The sequence below is a fragment of the Aquarana catesbeiana genome, linkage group LG02, assembly GCF_042186555.1.
Source record: "Aquarana catesbeiana isolate 2022-GZ linkage group LG02, ASM4218655v1, whole genome shotgun sequence".
Lineage (NCBI taxonomy): Eukaryota > Metazoa > Chordata > Amphibia > Anura > Ranidae > Aquarana > Aquarana catesbeiana.
Genome location: NC_133325.1, coordinates 487,472,286 through 487,497,885, shown reverse-complemented (window position 1 = coordinate 487,497,885; position 25,600 = coordinate 487,472,286). Strand labels below are relative to the sequence as shown.

The 25,600-nt window shown below is 42.8% G+C and overlaps 1 protein-coding gene across 1 annotated transcript in view; it reads left to right on the top strand.

The window, feature by feature from the left end:
* LOC141128437 (putative helicase MOV-10) overlaps positions 1-25,600 on the top strand; it is a 142,421-nt gene that overhangs the window by 98,547 nt on the left and 18,274 nt on the right. Inside the window, exons 10-14 of the mRNA XM_073615723.1 lie at positions 632-779; positions 10,756-10,917; positions 12,416-12,519; positions 19,229-19,326; positions 25,412-25,513. Of these exons, the coding sequence (XP_073471824.1) occupies positions 632-779; positions 10,756-10,917; positions 12,416-12,519; positions 19,229-19,326; positions 25,412-25,513 (614 nt within the window). The remainder of the gene's footprint in view (positions 1-631; positions 780-10,755; positions 10,918-12,415; positions 12,520-19,228; positions 19,327-25,411; positions 25,514-25,600) is intronic.

Sequence of the window (25,600 nt, the reverse complement as noted above, 5' to 3'; positions counted from 1 at the left end):
GGATCATCTGCTCACATGCCACAGGATCATCGGTTGCCTCCTTCCTGGGACTGGAACTGGACCAAGGAACTCTCCCTCCTGCCTCAAGCCTCAGACTATGGGTATTTCCAGCCACTTACTGAGCAGCCTCTCCCGGGGATTGGCTAGATTCTAAGTAAATAATCAGGTTGCTCACTTGGTTATTCCTCCCCACTATGATTCTAGAATACAGGGGTGAGTAATCAGAGCAGCAGCCTGTCAGTCACTGGGCAGGCCAGAACAACCAACCCCTGCTCCACTTATTACAGGGGAGCTAGACTAAATTTACTTAACCTGCACTAATCTGGAAGGGTGCTACAAATGTAAGTGTTTGACATGAGTTATAAAATGTGCTGGGATTTCTGGAGCCCAGTCAACCAAAGTTAAAACAGGTTTGCCTTGTTTTCCTTGTATACAGATGGCCTTAGATGGCAACTAATGATTCTAACAGTAGGCCTTGTACATTACTTCAGTTATGCCTGAATGCAGGGCTTACTAATGTGTTTTCAATAATATCCATTCATCCCCTGATTTCAGTGTAAGCATTGTATGGCTTTTCTGTGAATATACCTGTGCCTGCTTATACTGTATGTATCTACTTTTTCTTGTCTAGCCTGTACGACCGCAATCTTGAATCTAATCCAGAGCAATACATGGCTGTTAAGCAGATTGTAAGTGGCATATCCAGACCAGCACCTTATCTCCTATTTGGACCACCAGGCACTGGAAAAACTGTAACTGTGGTGGAAGCTATCAAACAGGTAGCGAGAAAAATACCTTTACTTATGTTTATAATTTTTATTTAACTCTAATATAATTGTGTAATTATGTTGGTGAAATAAAAAAAGCGGAACTTTTATTGGTTCTTGTTAATCCATTTTACACTATGCCTCCCTTAGGTAACTATTACTTCATGCAAGATCATTTAGAAAATGTATTGTAGCATATCAGGCTTTAGATGTGATGGCTGCATTTGTTTTTTTTTTTTTGCTTTTTTTCAGGCACTTTCGGCAAGTACAGAGAATGTGTTGATCTTGCCACAAGTGCAGTGTTTGTCACTTCCTGTAAGCTGAAAGAAATGTATAAACATCCCTATCTTCCTTTTGTAAACTACTATTACCATCAATCCAACATAGGATGCACATGGTCAAAGGCAGATATGTTTGAAGTTCAGTTGATATGACAATCTTTGCTTTCGCTATAGATAGAATCGAGTGTGGACATAAAGGGGGTTATTTACTAAAACTGGACAGTGCAAAAATTTGGTGCAGCCCTGCATAGAAACCAATCATCTTTCAGGTTTTTATGCCAAAGCTTAAAGCTAAACTCCATCTTTTTTGAGACTTGGGCTTGGGCCCAAACAAACTATGTTCCTCACGAACATGTGAGGCCACTGGATGTGCGGTATAAACTCTATGTAGCTGCGGCTACATACAGTCTAACGCACGGAGTTCCGGGTTCGGGCTGAGACTTCCAGAACCGAGTCTACCACAGAGGCGCTCAGCCATTCATGGAAAGCGGTGCATTCTGTCAAATACAAAGCTTCCTCTGGCAAAGTCGGAGGTTGTGACATCAACCCGCCTCTGACGCTGCTTTCTGTAAATGGCTGCGCGCCACTGTGATACACCATGTTCTGTGTATGAGACTGGATTTCGGTTCGAACCTGGAACACCGTGAGGTATGCTGCAGCTACATACAGTTTATACTGCACATCCAGTGGCCTCACATGTTAGTGGGGGACATACTGTAGTTCATTTGGGCCAAGCTGGCCCAAACGAACTATGTAAAGTTTAACAAAAGATGGAGTTCAACTTTACTTGAACACCCTGAAGTTTAGACGCTGATTGGTTCCATATACCAGTTGCACCAGAGTGGCTGATTTTAGTAAATCTCCCCCACAGGGTCAGTAAGAGTGTTTTTGAAAGTGGACCTAAAATTACCAGGTGAAAAGCGTAACAAAAAACCTACTACAGCCACTATCTATGGACAGGTAAACTGCAATATGTTGGACTGTTGGAGATAGATAGATAGATTAATTTTTTTTTTTTTTTTTAAGCTTCGGATAGAGTGAGCAGGGATTGGAACCCCTGTCTTGTTTTCTTTACTGCTTCTCAGGGCTCAGTTAAACAGATTTACAGAACACTCCAACAGCAACACAGACAGAAAAAACACTTTAGTAGAGAGCCTAGAAACAATGCCAGCTTTATTTGTTGTTGATACTGAAATAAATAGGAGGTAGTTTTTGCTTCTCACTATTTAAATTATAAAAATGTGTAGCACGGCCCCCTAGAGGACTGCTTAGAATTACTTGCTCATCTGCATTCCAACCCACCTAATACTCTGGATTCAGAAATCCTTGTTTCAATGTGGCGTAATAATCAGACAACTCAGCGTATTTAGGTTCTATGAATATTTTACTTGAACCATAAATGGGAAACGTTGCTACAAAGAGGAGGTTGTAGATCTGCTGAGTTTTAAGCAACAGCACCAACTCAACAGAAGAACCCCTCTAAAAGACAAGACAAGTAATAACAATAATATATATGTGTAGACTTCCATAAAGATAACGTTACCCATTAGACAGATATTCAGCAACGTCATATACTGCCACAATGTAAAAAGATGGATCCTAGCCAGCCTATAATGCTAGCCTAAGAAGGAAGAGCAGGTCTAAAAGTGATAATATAGGTGCCTCTTGTATCAGAGATTGCAATAAAGTCCACATTGCAGATCTGATGTTCTTCACCGGCTTGTTGGAGCTCGTTAACTGTAATCCGATTAGGTGTAGTGGGAACAGTAAATATCTTGTAATGCGGAAGGCTAAAGATGTCTAGATACAGTGTTCAAGTAAATGCAGTTAAGTATTCCTGGGGTAAAGATGTCTGTGCAAAGTGTCTCAAAGTAACGGTGATGAGAATAGGTAAAGGTCGAGCGATTTGCCCTCTCACCAACGACCAGATCGTTTCGATCTCTTCCGGACAGGAACTCGTGTAGCGACACTCGTGCAGCGCATCCACTGTCTCACTCTTCGGACACCCACCAATAGACAAGTGACTGGAGAGATGTCCGACAACAGCCAGCGGAGTTAGGCCTCTCATGTTGCGGATTGGAAGGTGGTATTCCGCATGGTAGGCCGCAACCTCTCTCTCCCTGTTGCACAGAGGTCCGTCTTGCGTCAGGCCCAGGAGGAAGAGGGCTCCGCGTGAGCTTTTGCTTCTTTTTTAGCTACTCCCAGCATCCTCCCGACGGCAGCAAAGATCCCTGGGATATGTAGTTCTGGCACATAATTGTGCAAAGCTGACCTCGGGTGCAGGATGGATTCTCTAAAAATTCAAGAAGGAATCCTGTCCAGGGGCACAGAAGCAGGTGAAGCCAGTGAGCACATCCGGGAGATCTCCAAGGAGAAGACAGCCAGGTGGGCTGGTGAGTGTTTGTCGGGGAGGACTGGGTGAGAGCAGTCTGAGATGCAGACTGCAGAGTCAGTCTGGGAGGACTGTGGAATCTTAGTCAGGAGGGCTAGAGTAAGGGGCAGCTGCAGTCAGGTGGGCTGGCAGTGCCTGAAGAGGTGTTGCTGGGATCAGTAGCCCCATGACTGCTGGGCACTAGGACTTTCCTATACTACTAAAGGGGCCCACTGCAAAAAAATTTTTGAAGAAAAATCAATTGCAGCCACTGTGCCCATCAAACACTGCCAGTGTGCCCTTGAGTGACCCCGCCCCCCCACTCACCGTCTGCCCGGCACTTACCCGGTCTGCCTCTCCCCCTGATAGCCGTCCAATAGCGGCGCCTGTCGTTTGAGCCAATCAGGTGACCGGTAACAGATCCGAGCACCTGATTGGCAGAGAGGCAGTTTAGTAGGAAAGCAAACATTCATTCGCTTTTCTAACACAGCTGAGTGACCTGCGAGCGCCCAGCATGGTGCTCGCAAGTCACTTTTTTTTTTATGCCTATTAGAGCCTATAGCTCTAATCAGGTGCTTCAAAAACACCCCCCGCCGCTGTAATTCAGGCGCCCGAAGATGGGCCGGGCGCCTGAATAGGGGGTGGCAGCCGTGGCCATAGATTCATGCAAAGCATGAATCCATCTATTGGTGATAGAGGGGGTGGCGCCCGTGCGCCCTTATGGACGCACCGCCACTGCTGGACTATTTTCTGACTCGAGTGCTGTGGCAAATTCTGTGTGCCTGGCTGCACAGGGTGGGGGATCCCTTATTACCAGTGGCTTCTATGGGGGTAGCACTACATAACACCCATATCGCCACCCTGTATAGTTCTGGGTCCAATGACCTACAATCCGTAAGCTGAGTTGAGCTACAATGCAGGAACATTAAAATTTGCCTTATTTAATATGTGCACATAAGTGCTCATTGTGCAGCTGGATTTCCTATCCTGCTTAATCATTCTTCTAGGGCAAGGGTCTCCAAAATTTTCCATATTGTATGTTTTTTTTTAGAAATATTTTTGGGGTAAAAAAAATCCCCATCAGAGTGCCCCTTACATCAGACTCTTCCCAGCAGAGACCTTAGGCAGCCTCTGCTGACCTTAAGCCTTAATCAGTGCACAATGAGAACATGCCACAGATTCTAGCCGGGGCTAGACAAAATCCTGTAGCGGGCCAGTGTGACCTGCGGGCCACAGTTTTGAGACCGCTGTTCTAATTTACCCCAGCTACACAGATTTATAAATAATTACACATACATTTTCCCCTACTGCTTAATATGAAAATTAAAATGGCAATCAGTAATGCAGTCAACTAACCTGGTTAATAAGACCTGTGTATAGGTTGCTTTACCTAAATACATATTTTAGCTAGGCAGACGATTTTTGTTTTATATGGTTTGGCCCTTCTCTAAACCATTACCCAGCATCAAATGTTCTTCCTGACAGACGCATCTCAGATCTTGTCTGCATGAGGGAAAAAAATAGTTTCAGTAAAAACCCTCAGCCTCTCTAATTACAGATTTTCAGACTGCTGGGATTTTTTTTTTTCTTCAAACACTGCAGTAGTTTTGATCAGAATTCTTTCTGATCTGCACATACAAAGATTGTCAAAGCAGACAGAAGTGTAACTGGTGCCTTTTGGATCCCTAATGGGGGTTCCGGGATGTTGAAGAAACATGGAATTGCACAGTGCTGGAATGCTGGAAAAGAACAAACTTTTGCTAGGCCCAATCGCAACTGACGCAACCTTTCTTTCCCAACCGTTGTAGAAGAAAAGCTGAGTTAGACTCCTTTTCTGAGAGTCTTCCAGGACAGCCCATGAGACCTTGGGCTCCTCCTACCAGGACAGGAAACACGTCACCCCCACCAGATAAAAGGGTGGTCCTCCAGGCCCATGTCAGTATTCTCAAGAACCGTAGGACCCTGCAAAACATATGCATAATACACATAACTTCAGACAATACCGGGTGGGAATCCGGCTGTCCTGGAAGACTCTCAGAAAAGGAGTTACCGGTAAGTCTAACTCAGCTTTTCTCCAAGCGTCTTCCAGGACAGCCCATGAGACGATGAGCCAGAACTTACCAGTCTAGGGAGGGACAACTGCCTGAAGGACCTTACGACCAAATGCCTGCTCCTGAGCTGATAGGAGATCCAGGCGATAATGTTTAATGAAGGTCGAGTAACTGGACCAAGTGGCAGCCCTGCAAATTTGTTCCGGTGAGGCACCAGCCCTCTCAGCCCAAGACGTAGACAAGGCTCTAGTTGAGTGCGCAGTAACAAAAGGTGTAGGGACCTCCCTAATTTTGTAAGCTTCCAAGATGGCTTGCTTTATCCATCTAGCCAATGTGGCTTTAGATGCACTATTCCCCTTGTGAACTCCAGAAAAGAGGACAAACAAGGCATCAGTTTTCCTAAAGGTCTTCGTGACCTCAAGATAGACCAAGAGAATCCTTCTTACATCTAGAAAACTAAATTTTCTTTCTAAGTCGCCCTGTGGCGAACTACAAAAGGTTGGCAATACAATGTTCTGAGATCGGTGGAATGTACTTGCCACCTTGGGCAAAAAACCTGGATCGGTTCGTAACACAACTCGATCCTCAAAAATCGTGAGGAAGGGCTCCCTTACTGATAGGGCCTGCAACTCACTTACCCTACGAGCTGAGGTAACAGCTATGAGGAACACAGTTTTTAATGTAAGTAACTTAACTGACATACTTTCCAGAGGTTCAAACGGAAATTCTACCAGAGTTTGAAGTACTAGGGACAGATCCCACGTTGGACAACTTCTCACTACTACTGGTCTGGCCCTAGAGATAGATTTGAAAAATCTGGCTATAGTGGGATTTTCCAGGAGAGAAAACCGGAGGAACACACTAATAGCTGCCGCCTGTACTTTTAAGGTACTGACAGAAAGACCTTTGTCGACACCCTCTTGGAAAAATTCCAAAATAGACGGAATATCATGAGTTAATCTATCATTTTCAGATAACCATGAGTTAAACCTTTTCCAAACTTTGGAATACATGGCTCTAGTAACCGGCTTCCTGCAATTAACGAGAGTCCTGACTACTTTGTCAGAAAACCCTTGGGCGCTCAGTATCTTTTCTTCAGATACCAGGCCGTCAAGTTTAAGGAAACCACCTGAGGGTGTGATACTGGACCCTGCAATAATAGGTCTTCCCTTTTCGGAAGACTCCACGGAGGCTCTGAAACCAGAGACTGTAGCAGGGAAAACCATGGCCTCTTGGGCCAAAACGGGGCAATTAGAATCAGATCTGTCTCTTCCAGCCGAAACTTCTGGAGGACTTCTGAAATCAGTCTGATTGGCGGAAAGGCATAACATAGGCCTGGAGGCCACGGGTGTGCCAGAGCATCGATCCCCAAGGCTTGGTCTGCCGGGTTCATGGAAAAGAATATCTCCGTCTTGCGGTTGTTTAGGTTTGCGAACAAATCCGCTACGGGATAACCCCATCTCTTGGTGAGGTCTGCAAAGACTTCGGGATGAAGGGACCAGTTGTCTCGGTCTATCCTGTGACGGCTGAGATAATCTGCCAGGCAATTGTTTGTCCCCTTCAGGTGTACAGCAGAAATAGAGGCTAGATTCCCCTCTGCCCATGAAAGGATCTCCTGGGCAATGGACTGAAGCCTCCGGCTTCTCGTGCCTCCCTGCTTGTTGATATACGCGACTGTCGCTATATTGTCTGACAGAATTTGGAGGTTGTGACCACTGATCTCCATCTGAAAAGACTGGAGGGCTCTCTGGACTGCAAGCAGCTCTCTTTGATTGGATGAGGCCCTTGCCTCCTCTGGGGACCACTCTCCTTGTGCTACTGCATTGCTGAGGTGGGCCCCCCATCCCCAGGAACTCGCATCCGTGGTAATCCTTCGGGAAATGGGAAAGGACCATGGGAGACCTCCTGCTAGGTGCTGACCAGCTCTCCACCACCACAGGCTTCTTTTTATCCTGTCGGGAAGCCAGATCCTTGACTCCAGGGACCTTACGTCCCCGTCCCAGTTTCTTAAAAGAAACCTTTGTAACCGACGCTGACAGTCTCGCCCATGGTACTGCGGGAAAACATGAGGTCATAAGACCCACTGCCCTCGACACCTGTCTCAGAGAGACCGACTGGTTGGTCTGCAATGCTGACATAGTCTGGAACACTTTGGTAATCTTCTCCTGAGGAAGGAAAACTCTTTGGTTCACTGAGCAAAAATCGTAACTAAGATAAGTTACTTTCTGGGCTGGAATCAAGGACGATTTTTCTTTGTTTCTTAGCCAGCCTAGGGACTGTAAGAAGTCCTGTACAGCCTGGAGATCCTCCAACAGCCTTTGGTATGATTTTGCCAAGATCAGGAGGTCGTCTAAGTAAGGGATAACCATTATTGCCTTTAATCTTAGTGGAGCCAGCGCTTCCCCCAACACCTTCGTAAAGATGCGTGGGGCTGAGGAAAGACCGAAGGGGAGGGCCTGAAATTTAAAACGTCGGGTCCCCATACCCGTCTTCACTGCCAATCTCAAAAACTTTTGGAAGGCTGGATGGATAGGGATGTGAAGATAAGCATCCCTTAAGTCCAACGTGGCCATAAAGCAGTTTGGGTATAGTAGGTTTTTGATTGTAAAAACCGTCTCCATACAGAAATGCTTGTATCTGATGGACTTGTTTAAGGTCCGGAGATTCAGGATAAGTCGAAACTTTCCTGCCGGCTTTCTGACCACAAATACATGGGAATAGAATCCCTTGCCCTGCTCCGATCGAGGAACAGGAATCAGTACTTTTTGATCTAATAAGTCTCCGATCTGGAGACCCAGAGCCCTCGCTTTCTCCCGATCTTGTGGAGGAAATGTGACCAACAAACGTTCTGGTGGTTGGTGAACAAACTCCAGCCTGTACCCGTTGGTCACTAGGTCCAGGACGAAGGGGCTCAGAGTGACTGCTGCCCACTGTGGGATGAAGGCCCTCAATCTCCCTCCCACCGGGGAACACAAGTCACTGCGGCTTGGCGGGCTGTTGAGGAGGGTTAAACAGCACTCCCCCTTTGCCTCTGCCTTTGTGCCCAGTCCAATGCTTTTTCGGCCTGCTGTCCTTTTCTCTAGGACTCTGTTGCCTGCTTTGACCACGAAAAAATTTTCTGGCTGTCTGAACTCTTTTTCTCTGGAAACGCCTTTTTCTTATCAGCCGTGCGTTCCAGTGCCTCCTGTAGACCTGGGCCAAATAAATGATCGCCAGTTAAAGGAAGGCCACAAAGGCGCAACTTGGAGGCCGAGTCCCCTGACCAGGTCTTAAGCCAAAGGTTTCTCCTGGCCGAGTTCACTAGAGCCGAAGTCCTGGCTGACATTCTTACCGACTCAGCGGAAGAATCTGCCAAAAAACCCACTGCCTGAAATAGGAGAGGAAAAGACTTTAAAATTTGCTCTCTGGAGGTACCTGCTGACAGATGTGACTGAATCTGAGTCAACCAAACCTCCAGATTTCTGGCCACACAAGTGGAAGCCAGAGCTGGTTTCAGGTTTCCAACTGCTGAGTCCCAGGCTCTGTGGAGAAGGATATCCCCCCTCTTGTCCATCGGATCCTTAAGCGTACCCATATCATCGAATGCCAGGTCCGAGTTTTTTGAAACCTTTGAAAGAGGTGCGTCTAACTTGGGATTCTTATTCCATGGCTGCGCAGTGTCCTCATCAAAAGGAAACCTCCTTTTTAGGTTACTAGAGAAGAATGGTTTTCTCTCAGGATTATCCCATTCCAGTTTAATAGTATCAACCAAAGAACTATGAACTGGAAAAACTCTCGATTTTCTCTTATGCAATCCTTTATACATAAGATCATGTTTGGATAACTGAACCTCTTCCTCTTTTAATTCAAGGGTAGTATAGATAGCCTTTAATAAGTCATCTACATCCTCAACAGATAACTTTAAATCTTGAGCCTCGAGTGGATTCTCTATCTCTGGGCTCTGTATCTGACCCTGATTCTTCCAGAGAAGAACGGGTAGATCTGACCTCAGCCTCAGAGTCCTCACTCTCTGCCTGCTGCAGAGTGCTTACTGACGCCTTCAGTGAAGACAGACTCTCTGCTGGAGTCTGGAGCTTGTCAATAAGCGTTCTAAAGGAACTGAAGGTGGACGCAAGCTCATCCCTAACAGAAGTAAGCATCTTCTGGCAAGAGGCAACCGGGTCATCCTTTACTAGGCCTTCTATACAGGAGCGACAAACTGCTTTGCTCCATGAGGAGCTCAATTTGTTTGCGCAAACCGCACATTTCCTTTTAAGTGGCTGCACTTGGGCCTTGTCCTGAGTCTTGGTCTGCAAGACAAAAATAAATGATCCACAATGTAATTAAAGCCACCCAATCACTCCGTAACACCACGTGCAGGAGGGAGGAAATGTGTCCCCTTACACCCACTACTACAGAGGGGGGAGGGGGAGGGAACACTCACAGGGATAGCAAGGTGGTGACAGAACACCCCAGGCTTACCTGTGAGGTGCTGGTGTTGGGAACTGCATCCGCTGCCTGTGCAGGTACTGCAGGAGGATCCATTCTGCCCCTCTTGGTCATCCACAACCTGGCTGCTTAACACCAAGAAACACCAGCAGCCAGCGTTCTCTGTTAGCGCCATTTATGAAGACTGGAACCTTGTCTCCGACGCCCGATGATGAGGTCATATGCCCCGGAAGTAACCCTCTCCAGGCACTTCCTGTGGGCCAGCTTGGAGCGCAATAGCTCCGCCCCCTTGAGCGCTGCTGCTTCCTCCATTCCCTGCTCAGATCAGCCACGCTGTCGGCAGGGAAGGACAACCGAAGCTCAGCTGAGCTATAGTGCAATGCACTGCGCTAGGGGCACGACCTCACACCGCTCCTGGCCCTCTCCAGGCACTGAGGACAGGGAACAGCAGCACAGCCAACCTCCCCAGCGGTGTGCTGCTTCTGGCAGAGGAAGAGGTAAGTGATATGCCCCAGAAAATAGCCATACAAAGCCCCTGCTTATAAGGCCTATGGGAGCAGGTTCCATGAACATGTTACCCCCCGTCCGGAGGAAACACAAATAACTGACATGGGCCTGGAGGACCACCCTTTTATCTGGTGGGGGTGACGTGTTTCCTGTCCTGGTAGGAGGAGCCCAAGGTCTCATGGGCTGTCCTGGAAGACGCTTGGAGAAATCCATTTCTTTGTTCCAGCCAAAAAATTGTGATGTCTGCTGCTGGCACTTATAGCCAATTGTAGTGTAAAATTAGTGTTGGTAGTTTCGCTTTCATTTTTATTCTTGAAATCCATTTTTTTTTTTTTTTTTTTTTTTCACAGGTGGTAAAGAACATTCCTAATTCGCATGTACTAGCATGCGCTCCTTCCAACAGCGCTTCAGACCTCCTGTGTCAGCGTCTGATGAAGCATATAGACAAGAAAGACATCTACAGATTATTAGCCAGCAGTAGGGACTTTCGATCTGTGCCAGAGGATATTAAGGTATTAATTGTCATATTTTTTAACCTGTGCTATTAAGAGGCTTTCCATTTTAAGAGCATTGACCCACCTGCTACTGATCGTCAGGGCGTCACGTTCAGATACCACATTATTCGACTGCTTTTCTAAAGTTGCAGAGCAGATTCAAGGCTACCAGCTGTAAGCAATGCTGCCTGGCTTTCTTTGGGTGTCACAGCCTCCATTTGGAAATTCAAAAGCAGGCTGTGTCAAAAGAAACAGAAATGTTGTTCTAAAATCTGCATATCAAAACATTTTAAAACGGGGACTTTCCTTCAGCACATGAGACAGTTGGAACTGCATGCATAATAATAAAACATACAGTAAATGCATACATTGCAACATAAAACAAAATATGAACTAAAAGGTTCCCTCCTATAGTACAGTGCTATCATCATTCTAAAACCATACCCGAGAATCCAAAAACTTATGCTTATGTGCAAAAATAAAACCTGTATAATGCACACAAAAATAGTGAAAAATCCACATACTGTACATAGAGCTCAGTGATGATTAGTGTCCATGTAACACACCTAGGAATAATAATAAAAAAAAAAAAAAAACTCCACATGAGTGGTCCGATCAGGTCTGCCTGTCAGTTTTTCAGGTGGACTGTTCGGATGGTCCATTCATCGCTATTAACTGGTGGGTTGTATCGGTTTACACCTGCCTAACGCTGATCTGATCTAGTCTTCCCCCAAAACACACTAAAGAAGCTCAAAGTACCAAATTTTGGCACTGAGCCAAACGTGTTTCACGCCGCAAAACTACCTGACTGCTACCCACGTTTGGGGGGCCATTAAGAAATAATTGCACTGCAAGCGTGTCACACATTTTAGCACGTTTTCAGAAACACAGGCAGAAACGTATGTTTCTGCTATACCCAGGTGTGAACAGGGCCAAATATATCTGTATATCTTGTAAATATATCTATGTATCACAATGATACAATGTTGCAGTGTATGAAATGAAATTCAGAGAGAAACAGGCTCAGTGAAATCCTGCAGCTAGCGGGGTACTTTCCTCAACAGAGGGGAGTACTGGCCAGTTAGTGAAGGAATGCTCCTGGCCTCGCACACTGCTTAGTAAAGATCCACCTGCACTGTCCTAGGTATTTTAAACCCCGGTATTCTCCCATATTTTATTTTGTATATGAAAATATCCAGAATCCTAGAAGGGATTGTCTGCTTAAAGTTTCTTGTACAGAGCCTACATAATGCCTTACTTGGAATCCGCTGCCAAAGCGTACATCCACCCAGTGAGATGAATAGGAAGAGGTAGTTGTGCACTGGGGTTTGCGTAAAAGCACCTGCTTCTGCACTGACATTCTCCAATTGCATACTATCTGTGTTCGAAGAGAGTCCTGCGGGAACCATTACACAGGCTCTGCACCCTGTACGACAGTGGACTAATCTTTACATTGTTGCTTTTGGTGTTATTGAATACATTGATATCATTTTAAACATTTCTACATTCTTTATAGCCTTGTTGTAACTGGAATGCCGGAAAAGAAGATTATGAGTATCCTAGTAAACATCGCCTGACACAGTACCGAGTAATCATTACAACTCTTGTTACTGCTGGAAGGTAAGACGGGCATATTCTAGTTAATCTTCATCTTTATATTAGTGGCCAGTTTGAAAGAATAGTAACTTTTAACAACCAAAATTCCCATTTTCTATTTTTTTTTTTTCTCCCCCCATAGCAGTCCTACTGTGGAAGTCTGAACTTGGCTATGAACTAAGCTATCTGTTTCACTTATCTGAAGTAGATCAATTAACTTTGTAGCGGACTTTCCAGCACAGGGCTTTTGGCGACAATAGTTTAGCATTTCATGTCAATGCCAATATTTTTCTGTTGATGTACTACACATCAGCATAGACCAGTGGGGGCCCGCCCATACGGGGCACACAGGCATCGCCACCCCTATCCATGCGTCCAGCCCCCTAATCTACATACGGGGCACCAGATGCATGGATTGCAATCGGGGTTGTGTGTCCAATAGCAGGGTCGTGAGACCCATTTCCCCATTGGCCGTAAGGAGAAGTGTTCCAATTGGCCGAGGATGAGGGAGGAGATGCCGACAAGGATAAGCAAGAGAAAGCCAGCACCATAGATGGGGTGTCTGTGGGAGTACGGTTTGCCGCCCCCCTCAGAAAAATATACCACCAGCCACCACTGGCATAGACTGTTTTTACAGATTTCATTTTTTATTTGACAGTATTACTAGAAGTAAAATCACTGCAATGGTATCATTTTTGTTGTGCCGGTACAGTCTGGAAAAGGAGGATTTCAGGTGTGATCAATGTAAAACAATAACTGTTTAGTCTCCTACAAAAAGGTCCTGGACTGCCGCAACCTGAAGAAAAGGCATCTTTATTGAAAAGCGTAAAAAATCCAAAATACAGTCACATGGATGGAGACAAAACAGGGTGCAATTGCTAACGCATTTCACATGATTAGATGCTTACTTATAGCTGAAGTAGACAAGAATAAAATGTGTGTGTGTGTGTGTATATATATGTATGTGTGTGTGTATATACGTGTGTGTGTGTATATATGTGTGTGTGTATATGTATGTGTATATGTATATATATATATATGTGTGTATATATATATATATATATATATATATATATATATATATATATATATATATTAATATATATATATATATATATATATATATTAATATATATATATATATATATATATATATATATATATATTAATATATATACACATTTTTTTTCCAGTCATGCCCACTTTTCACCACCTTCCCAAAATACATAAGGGGCTCACCCCTCTAACAGGAAGACCCATTGTAGCAGGCATTGACTCGCTAAACGAGCGGGTGGACCAGCAGTTACAACCTTTGGTAACCAATTTACCAGGATATCTTCGTGACACCAAGCAATTGCTATCTAAACTAGACGGGATGACCTGGAATGATGCCTTTTGTTGGATCACATGTGACGTTTCTAGTTTGTACTCCTCTATCCCACACAATTTAGCTTTGCAAGCTGTAGCGTTCTTTTTGGATAAGTCGGGACAATTTTCTTTGGTTTTGCAGGAATGTATCAACATGTGCCTGGAATATCTGTTAACTCATAATTTTTTTCATGTTCGATGGGGAGTACCATCTCCAAAAGTGCAGAGCCTCTATGGGCGCCAAATTTTCACCGTCCCTGGCCAATCTATATATGGGATGGTGGGAGAGGCTCCGCATTTTTGGGGCTGGTAGTCCCCGTCGAAAGGACACAGTGTTCTGTTGTAGGTGCATAGACGATCCTTTGTTCATTGTAATATGGAAGAATTGTTAAACTATCTGAACGATAACGAGTTAAATCTGAAATTTACAGGGAAATCTAATTCCAGGTCCATTGCGTTCTTTGATGTCATGCTTACGGGGGATAACAACGAATTTATCTCCAATCTGTATAGGAAGCCTAGTGCAGGCAATACGCTCCTCCGGGCTGACTCCAACCATCTGGGGCACATAATTAGGAACATCCCAGTTGGGCAGTTCCTAAGACTTATTCCGCGTACACACGAGCGGACTTTACGGCAGACTTTGTCCGGTGGACTTTTCGACGGACTTTCCGAATGAACGGACTTGCCTACACACAATCAACCAAAGTCCGAAGGATTCGTACGTGATGACGTACGACCGGACTAAAACAAGGAAGTTCATAGCCAGTAGCCAATAGCTGCCCTAGCGTTGTTTTTTGTCCGTCGGACTAGCATACAGACAAGCAGACTTTTCGACCCGACTCGAGTCCGCCGAAAAGATTTGAAACATGTTTCATTTCTAGGTCCGTCGCACTTTTGGGGAAAAAAAGTCCACTGGAGCCCACACATGATCGAATTGCCCGACGGACTCTGGTCCACAGGACCAAGTATGCCGTAAAGTCCGGTCGTGTGTACGTGGCATTAGAAGAATCTGCAGCAAACAATCAGACTTTGGAGAAGCTGCTTTTATGTCCTCTAGGTTTGAGAATAGGGTGTACCCTAAAGCTGTGATTGACAGAGGTCTATCCATAGCAAAAGGTGTACCCCGCCATAAACTTGCAGATAAACCAGGAAACAAACCTAAACGTGGTCACACCAATAACTAATTTTATCCCCACTTTCTCCACATCCTACAGCACTGAATTACACAAAGTACAGAAAATTGTAACCAAGTATCTTCCGATCTCGTCTCATGACCCCATATACTCTTGGATCCTAGCTAAGGGCATCCGTACTGTATCTAGAAGGGCACCGTCGCTTAGCAGCTTTTTATCACCGAGCTTCTTTTCCAGTAGGAATACCTCCACTAACTGGTTATCTTTTCAAGGAACTTTTAAATGTGGGGGACGAAGTTGTGCTTATTGCTCATTTATTAAAGGTGGTGACACAATAACATCTATGTCGACAGGCAAATCTTATAAAATTCACTCTTTTTCTCAACTGCAACACGCACTACATAATATATGCCATTACTTGTACCGCATGTTGTTCTATACAATATATTGGTAGAACGACACGCAGGCTTAAAGATCGTCTGCATGACCATCTTTATGATATCGAAAAAGATCACGCCACTAATGTTGCGCGACACTGGAACGAATTCCATCAGGAGGATACCTTCAGCCTGGTCATTCAAGGCATTGACAAAGTTGTGACACCACCTAGGGGCGGAGATAAGTTTAATATATTATGCAAACGTGAAATCTGGTGGATTTTCTTTTTGAACACTAGACAACCCTTTGGACTCCATTTTGAATGGGACGTATCTCATTTTTATCAATAGGTTAATTCTTTATAGCAACTGGTTCGGAATACTTTCCCTGCTGTGTTTTTCTGCATTTACTTTTTTACGCTTGCATTTTTTTCCCCTTTTATGGACAGTCCCTTTTGCCTTTTTAATTTGACTGCTGTCTCTATCGCAACACCAACTGTATATACATGTCCTGGGTGCACTGTCTGGTGGGTTCATAACGCTGCAAACATGGGTTATTAAACTTGCAGTGGTTAAAATGAGTCCATTAGTATCTATACTATCTATCTATCTATACTATCATCCACCTCAATGCTACTGTGATCCCACTATAGTGCATCCAGTGATTTGTTTAATCTAGTGCCTTCATGTTTTTAGTTGCAGTGGACTACAGCAGACTGGGTGAGACTTTATACCTCACTCTGTACATGTTCACACTTCAGCATATTATATAGATAGTATATCATATAGCTAGCTCCTTTTGGTCCTTTCTGGTAGTCTTTCCATTCCTGTTCTATTTTGGTTTGTGATCAGGTTTTCTCTTTATTTATCGGTTACATTTCTTCATCCCAAATTTGTTTCCTTACATCTATGTGCCGTATGTTCATCTTTCTTTTCTTTCATAAGCTGGGGTACCGGCTATATCACCACCTTGTTTTTACACGTATTACCTGTTATACCTTTCTCTCCTTTCTCCTTTGACTGGGACATTATATTGTCCTGATCTGATAGAGTAAATATTCATTTTTCATTTCAGTAGGAAATAATATGCAATTAGTTTGCTATTAATCTTGGGAACAGTGTATTTTTGTAACATACTACAACACCTTTCAAGTGAATATCTTCATAATGACCCAGGGACTTTATAATATCGAATATGGGATGGTTATCCTCTTATATCCACTACATATGCTTATGCTTGCTGTCATGATTTATTGCATATCTACCACACACACACATCTTTTGTCTCCGTATACATATAGGAATGTCTGATTTATGTACAGAAGTTTCCTTTTTGGTGGTGTTTATTCTTATTAACTCATTTGTATGCAACACCATGACAGGCTATGTTGGCATTTATCACATTTGATTATTACTTTTTGACTATATATGTACATATGCTTTCAAACTAGATTTTGGGTAAAATAGGTTTATTTATTTAGCATTTTCCCATCCCGATCCACAGGTGTTTTTCAATTCTTGGGATTACAAGTTTTTAATTGTGTGCAAGGGGTGTTAGCCCGATTGTATGGCGTTGATTGGTGGTTTTATTCGTTTTTCCACCCCACCCTTAGCGATTGCACCCTGTTTTATCTCCATCCATGTGACTGTATTTTGGATTTTTTACGCTTTTCAATAAAGATGCCTTTTCTTCAGAGTGCGGCAGTCCACTTGTGCAGAGCCAGCATCTGAATCAAGTTCTCAGTAGGGCGGGAGCAGTCTTTCAAGGTTCGGAGGCTTTGTGAGCGGCATCTCCTCTCCATGTTTAGTCTCCTAATTTTAAAAGAAAATCTGTGTACCAAAGTGTGAATTGCATTAGATCTGATGGTTTTGCCTGTTGGAGCGTTAAGTCCCATTTACACACCTCTCTGCTGAGTAAAGTTTATAAGAATTGGGCACTGTTGAACACTTTTCTGCTTATGTAGATTGCTTGTGCAGTGTGCACTGAATTGCATATGTTGTGTAAAGCAGAGATGGTATGACAACCTGATTATCCACTTGCAAATGATCAGATGCTCACATGTGTCACCATGAGTAGAGTATCTTCTATCTTTACCGAATGTGGTTCAGTTTTCAGTGTACTTGCTAAATCTGCAGTCTTTATCTATTCAATTAAGAAATCAGATACACATAGGACTACCCAGAGTTCCCAATCATGACTATCAATTGCCAAATAACAAGCCATTTTTTATTACAGCAAACAATCTTTTGCAGTACTATAGCTGCAGTACGCAGAGAAATCAAAATTCTCGAATTACTCCCTGTTGTACTCAAAAGTTCTTGGTTTGTCTTTCCCTATCCTTCCCAGATGCTGTATAGAAGCTTTTGGTCCCTTTATCATTCAGTAAAACTAGTGACTTTGCAGAATATTTTTGTCAACGGGCGTTGCACCGCCCACAACTATTTAAAAAAAAAAAATCTATTATTGGGCATTGTGTAAAATGCAGTCTGTGGATTTAATTGGCTAGTTTTGTGCAAATTTTTATAACAGCTGCCTTCTAAGAAATAATAGCAGAAGAGCCAGTGCTGAGGGCAAGAGAAGGAAATCTTGCCTGCTGCCCCAAGGTTCTTAGGTGGGCCTAAATAGGTATTCAACAGAACTGTGTCCACTATGCATTTTAAAGCATGATCATGGCAATGGTCAAGGAATAAATCTGTATTTTTAGAAGATTTGACCTCCCAAAAATGCATTTTTAATTCTAATTCTGGCATACAGGACACGACACATTACTGGTGAGATTACTTTCTCTAACTGTAACAGGAGGTCAGTGCTTCACACAAAATACTCTAAGGCCCCTTTCACACTTGTGCAACTTGTCCTGCGACCTGGCACTGCAAAGTCACACGGCAAGTCGTACCCCATGATTTTCAATGAGTACCGTTCATATCTGTGCGACTTCAAAGTAGTCCCTGCACTACTTTGAGGCAACTTGAGGTCCAAAGACCTCAAGATTACACAGGTATTGCTGTATGTCATGTCAGTCGTGTGTCTTTCAGGTCATACAAGTGTAAAAGAGGCCCTAGTGTAAGTTTGGGCGTACACAACTAGCCAGCTTTTTTTTTTTTGGTCCATTCAGGAGGCCCCCCCCCCCACACACACACACACACACACACACACACACACACACACACATCAGTCAGTATGGCAGCGTATGACCAGATTTAAAGTTTTCCTAGAAAATCTTTACTCTTTAACAAACCCTTTGAGAACCACAAAGCAAGCATCAAACTCCTGGGGCTCAGCTACATTCTCATAGATTAATCTGTTGCTCTGTGGTGAATCTCCTTCCCCCTCCAATGGACAAACTAAAGCCTACCACACACTAGTAGTTTTTATTTTTTTTCGTTCAACCCAGCAGGACTGAATAAAAAAACCCAAAACTGACTGATGTTCTGTTGTGTTCTGACAGGGGGACGGCTCCTATGCCAGAACACTCCAGTCACTGGCTGAGAGTTCTGATCAGGAGCCAATTTGCAGACCTTTTGGTCAAGCCCCTTTGGCTAGCTTCTGTCGGACCAACTGCAGTACACACGGGCCGAATGCCAGCCAGTTTGTATTGAACCGGCAGATGCTGTCCGACTTTCGGCCCATGTGTACTAGGCTTAAGTGGTCACGTGTCAGTTAAGTTATCTCTATGATTGGGTCTTTCTATCCTGGGGACAACTCTCCTTTTGTGCCAATTAGAATAAAAGGGGGTGGGGGGGTTACAGCAGCAAGTGCACACAATCTCCTGTTATATAGGTTTTTGGTAATTTTTGTATACAATCCTTTTGTTCACTGGTATTATTTTTTTATTTATTTTTTTTATTTAGGCTTACATCAGCAAACTTCCCATCTGGCCATTTCACTCATGTGTTTATTGATGAGTCTGGCCATGCAGTAGAGCCAGAGAGTGTGACAGCTGTGGCAGGTACAGTAAAGGAAATTCAGCATAACTAGAAGCCATTCACCATACTCAGACCAATAAACCAGAAAATGTATTGTGAATTTCATTTCTTCAGAAATTTTAAATCTGATGACTGGAAAACCTAGTTGGTGTCCTATCATTGGTATCATTTTTATACTATTAAGTATTAACCTAGGTATGCTTCTGGTCCCAGAGACTCATCAAGACCTGAGAAAAATGTTTTCTGAAGTTAGTGGAAATCCTAGTTTTGATACAACTAAACGTGTGTCTTCACTGGATGATTTTTCCTTCTTTTTCACTGATAACTGTATCCTTTTAGATTTCCCCTCACTTGTTGATCAGATTACAATGATCTCTAGGACAGAATATGAGACTGAATAGCCACAAAAAAAGCACAGACCAAAACAAAAAAACCAATAGAAGTTCCAACACTTCCTCCTTAGACCCCAAAATAGAGAAAGTTAGGGGTAAAGTTCTGTTTTAAAGGGAAAAAGGCATAAACCTAAATTGGCTCAGTTCACTCAAATGGGTTTTATTTCTACCTTTTGAAGAGATAGACTTGCTGAAGAACCACCATCTTCTTGTTGATCTTTCACCCTCTAGATGTTTAAATTTTGTAGCCCTTTTTTTTGGGGGGGTGTTATAAGAAATGTCCCTCCCCAAAAAGGATATTTGGGTAAACCTGTAGGTAAATAAGAGTACCAGAACCTTCGCTAAATGAGAGTGGGTTTGATAATAAAGGCAGTGTCCACCCAGGACAAGGTCTCTATGCACATAAGGGATTCCCTTCCTGGGAAATTAATTAGTAATTTAAAGTAATTGGATGCAGAGAAACTACTTCAACCAGCATATGACATTAACTGTAAGTATATAGATGCAGTATGGAAATAATACTTTATAAAGCTTTATATAAGAAAAGATTAATAACCATACATACATCCAATGTATAGACATGTATTATCAGCAAAGGGCCCAACAAGAGTCCTGGTGGAACTATTAAAATGGTTGTAAACCCTCCTCTACTACTTTAGCTCATCTTAATCTAGATAGCACAGGCAGCTAATCGCACTCAGTCGTGTTTTTGATATAAATCATCCTATGTGCTGTGACGTTGCCCGCATTTGCGCACTGTGTATCTCCTTTAACGGCACACAGTGTGTGCCGTTTCAGTTTCCTCTGCTTGCCGTGTCATTATCTGACACTCAGAACGGCACAGAGCGAAGCATCGTGAGGCTGCAGCATGATCCCCTTTGTGACTGTATAAGACGCTATGTTGCATGTGCGAGATTTTGGCAGGAAAATGAACTAAGGGCGGAAATGACATCCACAAAGGCTTCAGCATACAGGAGGAAGAATGGCGTGGGTGATACCCGGAAGAGCCAAAAGAATAAAACTGATAAAAAAGGTAATTGGACATCAAAAGAAGTTCTGGACAGCCGCACTCCAAAAAAAAATGTTTTGCCTTTTATTCAAAAAAGTGTCATCCAAGATACAAATCACAGCAGAGCAGAAGGCCTTCTTCCGCTCTGCTGTGATTTGTAAGAAGGCCTTCTTCTGCTCTGCTGTGATTTTGTATCTTGGATGACACTTTTTTGAATAAAAGGCAAAAAATATTTTTCGGAGTGCGGCTGTCCAGAACTTCTTTTGATGTCCAATTGCTATATGCATTGCCAGCACCTGGGTTTCTAAACTGTAGGTGAACCCTACCTACCCTACTTCTATTTTACTCACCTGGAGCGGTGATCTCCTCCTCCCCATCTTGATTTCTGATAAAAAAAGGTATCTAGAAAAATCGTTTTGGACAACTTTATATATCTATCGCTTGGCAAGGTTTAACAGCATTTATATATTAAAAAAAACAGCAATAAGTTACGGGGCTTACTTCCTCTTTAATAAATATACCTCCAGATGAATGTTGCAGTAATTGGTATTGCTGAATCATGGCTTCATTCTTCACATGACTGTAAAGACAGGGTAAAACTGAGGGGTGGTGGTGTCTATCTCTGTGAGAAGTGATCTCAAAGCGAATGCGAAAGAGGACCTAGTTGATGGAGTGTGTGAGGAGTCTGAAGCATTACGGGTGGAACTGCACATGTGTGTACTACAAAGGTTATAACTGGAGTTTGTTATATACCTCCCAGTGTTAATGGGGAGGTGGAGACTCTGCTCCTTGCACAGATAGAAAGGGCTGGGACAGTGATAATAATGGGGGATTTTAACTACCCATAAATTGACTGGAGAAATGGCACTGCTGGGACAGTTCAAGGGCAAAAATTGATGGACCATTTTATGGTCTAGTTTATTGAGGTCCCGACTAGGAATGATGCTCTACTGGACCTAGTAATCTCAAACCATGCAGAGCTTATTACCAATGTTCATATAAAAGAACACCTGGGTAGCAGTGACCATAACATGATTTAATTTAATGTTGGCTGTAAGCAAGAAGCTTATACTGGAAATATAAACGCACTTAACTTTTAAGATCAAATTTTTCCAAGGATGAGTGCTGCTCTCCAAGACTTGGACTGGGAGAAAATATTGCCATCTATGAACACAGAACAGAAATGGGAATTCTTCAAAAAGACTGTATGCAAAATCACTGCAAAGTATATTCCCATGGGCAATAAGTTTAAAAATATAATGTGGCTCAAAACTATAAATAATAAGAAAAGAGCTTTTAAAAAATATAAAAATTGAAGGAACACTATCATTATTTAAATGTTACAAAGGTTATAACTGAATATGTAAAAGGCAAATCAAGAATGCAAAAATTCAAAATGAATGACAGATTGCAAAAGATAGGACAAATATATTAACAGTAAAAAGGTCAGGTCTGAGAATTTTAGGCCCTTTGCAAAATAATCTGGAGTGGGTGACTGGGGACAAAGAAGGCAAAGTAATTTTTTTCAGCAGCTCTGTGTATACAATGGAGCATTATGTCCATAATGGAAATGGTATTGACACGGCCGAAAATGATTCACAATGGCTCAAAAGTGATATGGTCCAGAAATATTTAGACAGAATAAAGGTGGATAAAGCACCTGGATCAGATGGCATCCACCTGCGGGTCCTAAAAAAATTGAGCTCTGTCATTTCAAAGCCATTGTTTCTATTTTTTAGGGACTCTTTTAATGACTGGAATAGTACCACTGGATTGGAGTAGGGCCAATGTGGTGCCTATATTTAAAAAGGGATTAAAGTGTTTACCAAGTAACTATAGACCTGCTAGTTTAACTTCTATAGTCGGGAAGATACTGGAGAGTTTAATAAAAGACCACATAGATGAGTTCTTGCTGGGGAAAAAAATATATTTTAAGCAACAGACGGCATGGATTCATGAAAGACAGAAGTCGTCAAACCTAATTTCTTTTTATGAGGAGGTAAGTAAAACCTTGGACACCTGGGTGGCTGTGGACGTTATATGCTCGGATTTTGCAAAGGCGTTTGGCACAGTTTCCCACACACGGCTAGTGCGTAAGGTAAAGTCTACAGGCTTGGAAAGATCAGTTTGTAAATGGATAGAAAACTGGCTAAAAGACAGACTTCAGAGAGTGATTCTTACTCTGAATGGTCTATGGTTCTTAGTGGTGTACCCCAAGGTTCAGTGTTGGGACCCTTACTTTTTAATATCCTTTATAAATGATGTAGGGTCTGGGATTAAAAGTACCATTTCAGTGTTTGCAGATGACACCAAGCTATGTGTTTTTGAATAACGTCCTTACAGTGTGTCTCCAACTTACAAGCCTACCTCAATGCACTGTTTAATTGGGCAACTAGGTGGCAAATGAGGTTTAATGTTGATAAATGTAAGGTTATGCAATTGGCGCTAAGAATATGCATGCTTCATACATACTAGGGGGAGTACAACAGGGGGCATCCAATGGTGAAGGATCTGGGGGTTTTGGTAGATTATGAGCTTAATAGCATGAAATGCCAAGCTGCGGTTTCCAAAGCGAGCAAAGTCCCGTCTTGTATTGAGAGGTATGGACTCCAGAGAGAAAGATATAATTTTGCCCCTGTACAAATCATTAGTAAGTACTCATCTGGAATATGCAGTTCAGTTTCGGGCAACCAAACTGATAAGAGGCATGGAGGAGTTCAGCCATGAGGATAGATTGGAGGAACTGAATTTATTTTCTCGTCGGAAGAGATTAAGGGGGTGGATATGATCAACATGTACAAATACATAAGGGGACCATATAGTGAACTTGGTGTTATTCACTTTTAAGGTCATCGTAGGGGACAAGAGGGCACTCTTTACATGTAGAGGAAAAAATTTCATCTCCAAATACAGAAAGGTTTCTTCACAGCAAGAGCTGTGAAAATGTGGAATAGACTCCAAAAGCTGGTTCTGGCCAGCTCAGTAGATTGCTTTAAAAAAGGCCTGGATTCTTTCCTAAATTTTACATAATATAACTGGGTACTAACCTTTTTTTATAGGTAAAGTTTTTTTTTTTTTTTTTTCCAGGGAATATCCGAACAAGCCTGGAACACAGTCAACCTAGCAGTTTCTGCTGGTGAGATGCTGAGTTCCAGTGCTGCACATCTATTCAGGGTCTAAGTCCCTAATAGCTTCCTATCTGTCATGCAACTGGACCTCTAACTACCAAATGGCTATTGGATGCCTAACCTGGCTCTAACCTTTCTGGTTATTGAACCCTAAGCTAAAACCAGCTAAGTTATCCCAGACGAAGTAACAGATTTAACTAAAATAACAGGAGCTGCATATAAAAGCTTTTGCAATAAACCAGTTCACCTACTAATAAACTGGAAGGTGATCACTATGCACATACAGTAGCACAGACATAGCTATCTGGTACTGTGCACATGAGATAACAATAGGACAGAGATACGTCTTTCACAAGGATTCAGATACACACTCGTATCTATTAAAAGTTGCAGTTAAACTATTAGAACCTAGAAACACTTGCCTAATAGTCTCCGCTTGTGGGCTGGGTGTGATATACAGCAGCAGCTCCTGTGTGTGTGTGTGGTCCTGTGACTCAGTTTCTTTTGCTCTTTCTTTCGCTTTCTGCCTCTCTACTCATCTGTTTCCACAGGTCACTCTCCCGCTGCAGAATCACCGCTAAGGCTTCATGTACACGGGATGCTTTTACAACTTCTCCTGAACGATTTAACTTGACAGATAGTAACCGTTGTTAAAGTGCATTTTGCCGAGTTTGCGTTTGAGGCATTTTTTTCTTTTTAAATGGGCAAAAATGAAAAACGCTTGTAAACGAAACGTGGCTAAACGCGAGTTACCACGTTTAGAAGCATTTGGCGCTTGAAATGACTGTAAACTCAGCTTCTGAACCCATTTTTTTCCAAAAAATGCCCCAAAACTCAACTGCTTAGAAACGTCTATAAACAACCATGTACTGATAGGATGACAACATAGAGTCCAGGGGCAGCTGAAAACTCTCAACTTCTCCTAAACGTCCATTTACCAGCAGCAGTGTACATGAGTCCTAAGAGCAGTGCTTCACTCCTTCAGCCAGCAATGAATTGACCTGTTGAAATGGTTGACTACTCAGTCCAGCATACCAATCCTCTGCAACAGGATCACAGATGTGACTTGGGCCTAATGATTAAACCTGCCTATATTGCACCATTTGCAATCCTATGTGCAATTACCTTCCCTTTTTAAACTGTACATTGTTAATCTTGTTTTTTAAAAAAAAAAAAAAAAAAGGTTTTGATAATTTGGTATGAAAGTGTTGTTGCTTACTAGCATTCTCCAACACTGTTCTAAGATGTTTTCTGCAACCCATCCTGGGAAGGAGTAATTGTTTATCCAAACAGACTGCACTGTGCATGAGTATAATGGCCCTGGAAACCACTGAAAAATGGATGAGCCTCCAAAGGTTGCTCTGAAGAGTGTAGTGATAGTTTTTGAATAGGACCAGAAACTCTGGAGTTAATTGACGAGATACAACCAGTAAAATCCTAAACAGATATGGAGAAGGCATGGCATAGAAAGCTTTTTTGCTTCTTCTAAGGAAATACAATTTCTCTTTAAACCCATCAAATATCCAGAAAAGTTATGAGATCTAGGATATTCTTTAATTTTCTTTTCTTTACACTGTAGGTATTTTGGATGTAATAGCGGGAGGACAGCTCGTTCTTGCTGGTGATCCTAAACAGCTTGGACCAGTATTAAGGTCCCCAATTGCAATTGAACATGGATTGGGTTAGTAAATTTTTAAAATAAATCTATACAATTTATAAAATAATGGAGCAGTGTCTAATAATAATAATATTTGCTCGTCAGCATGGT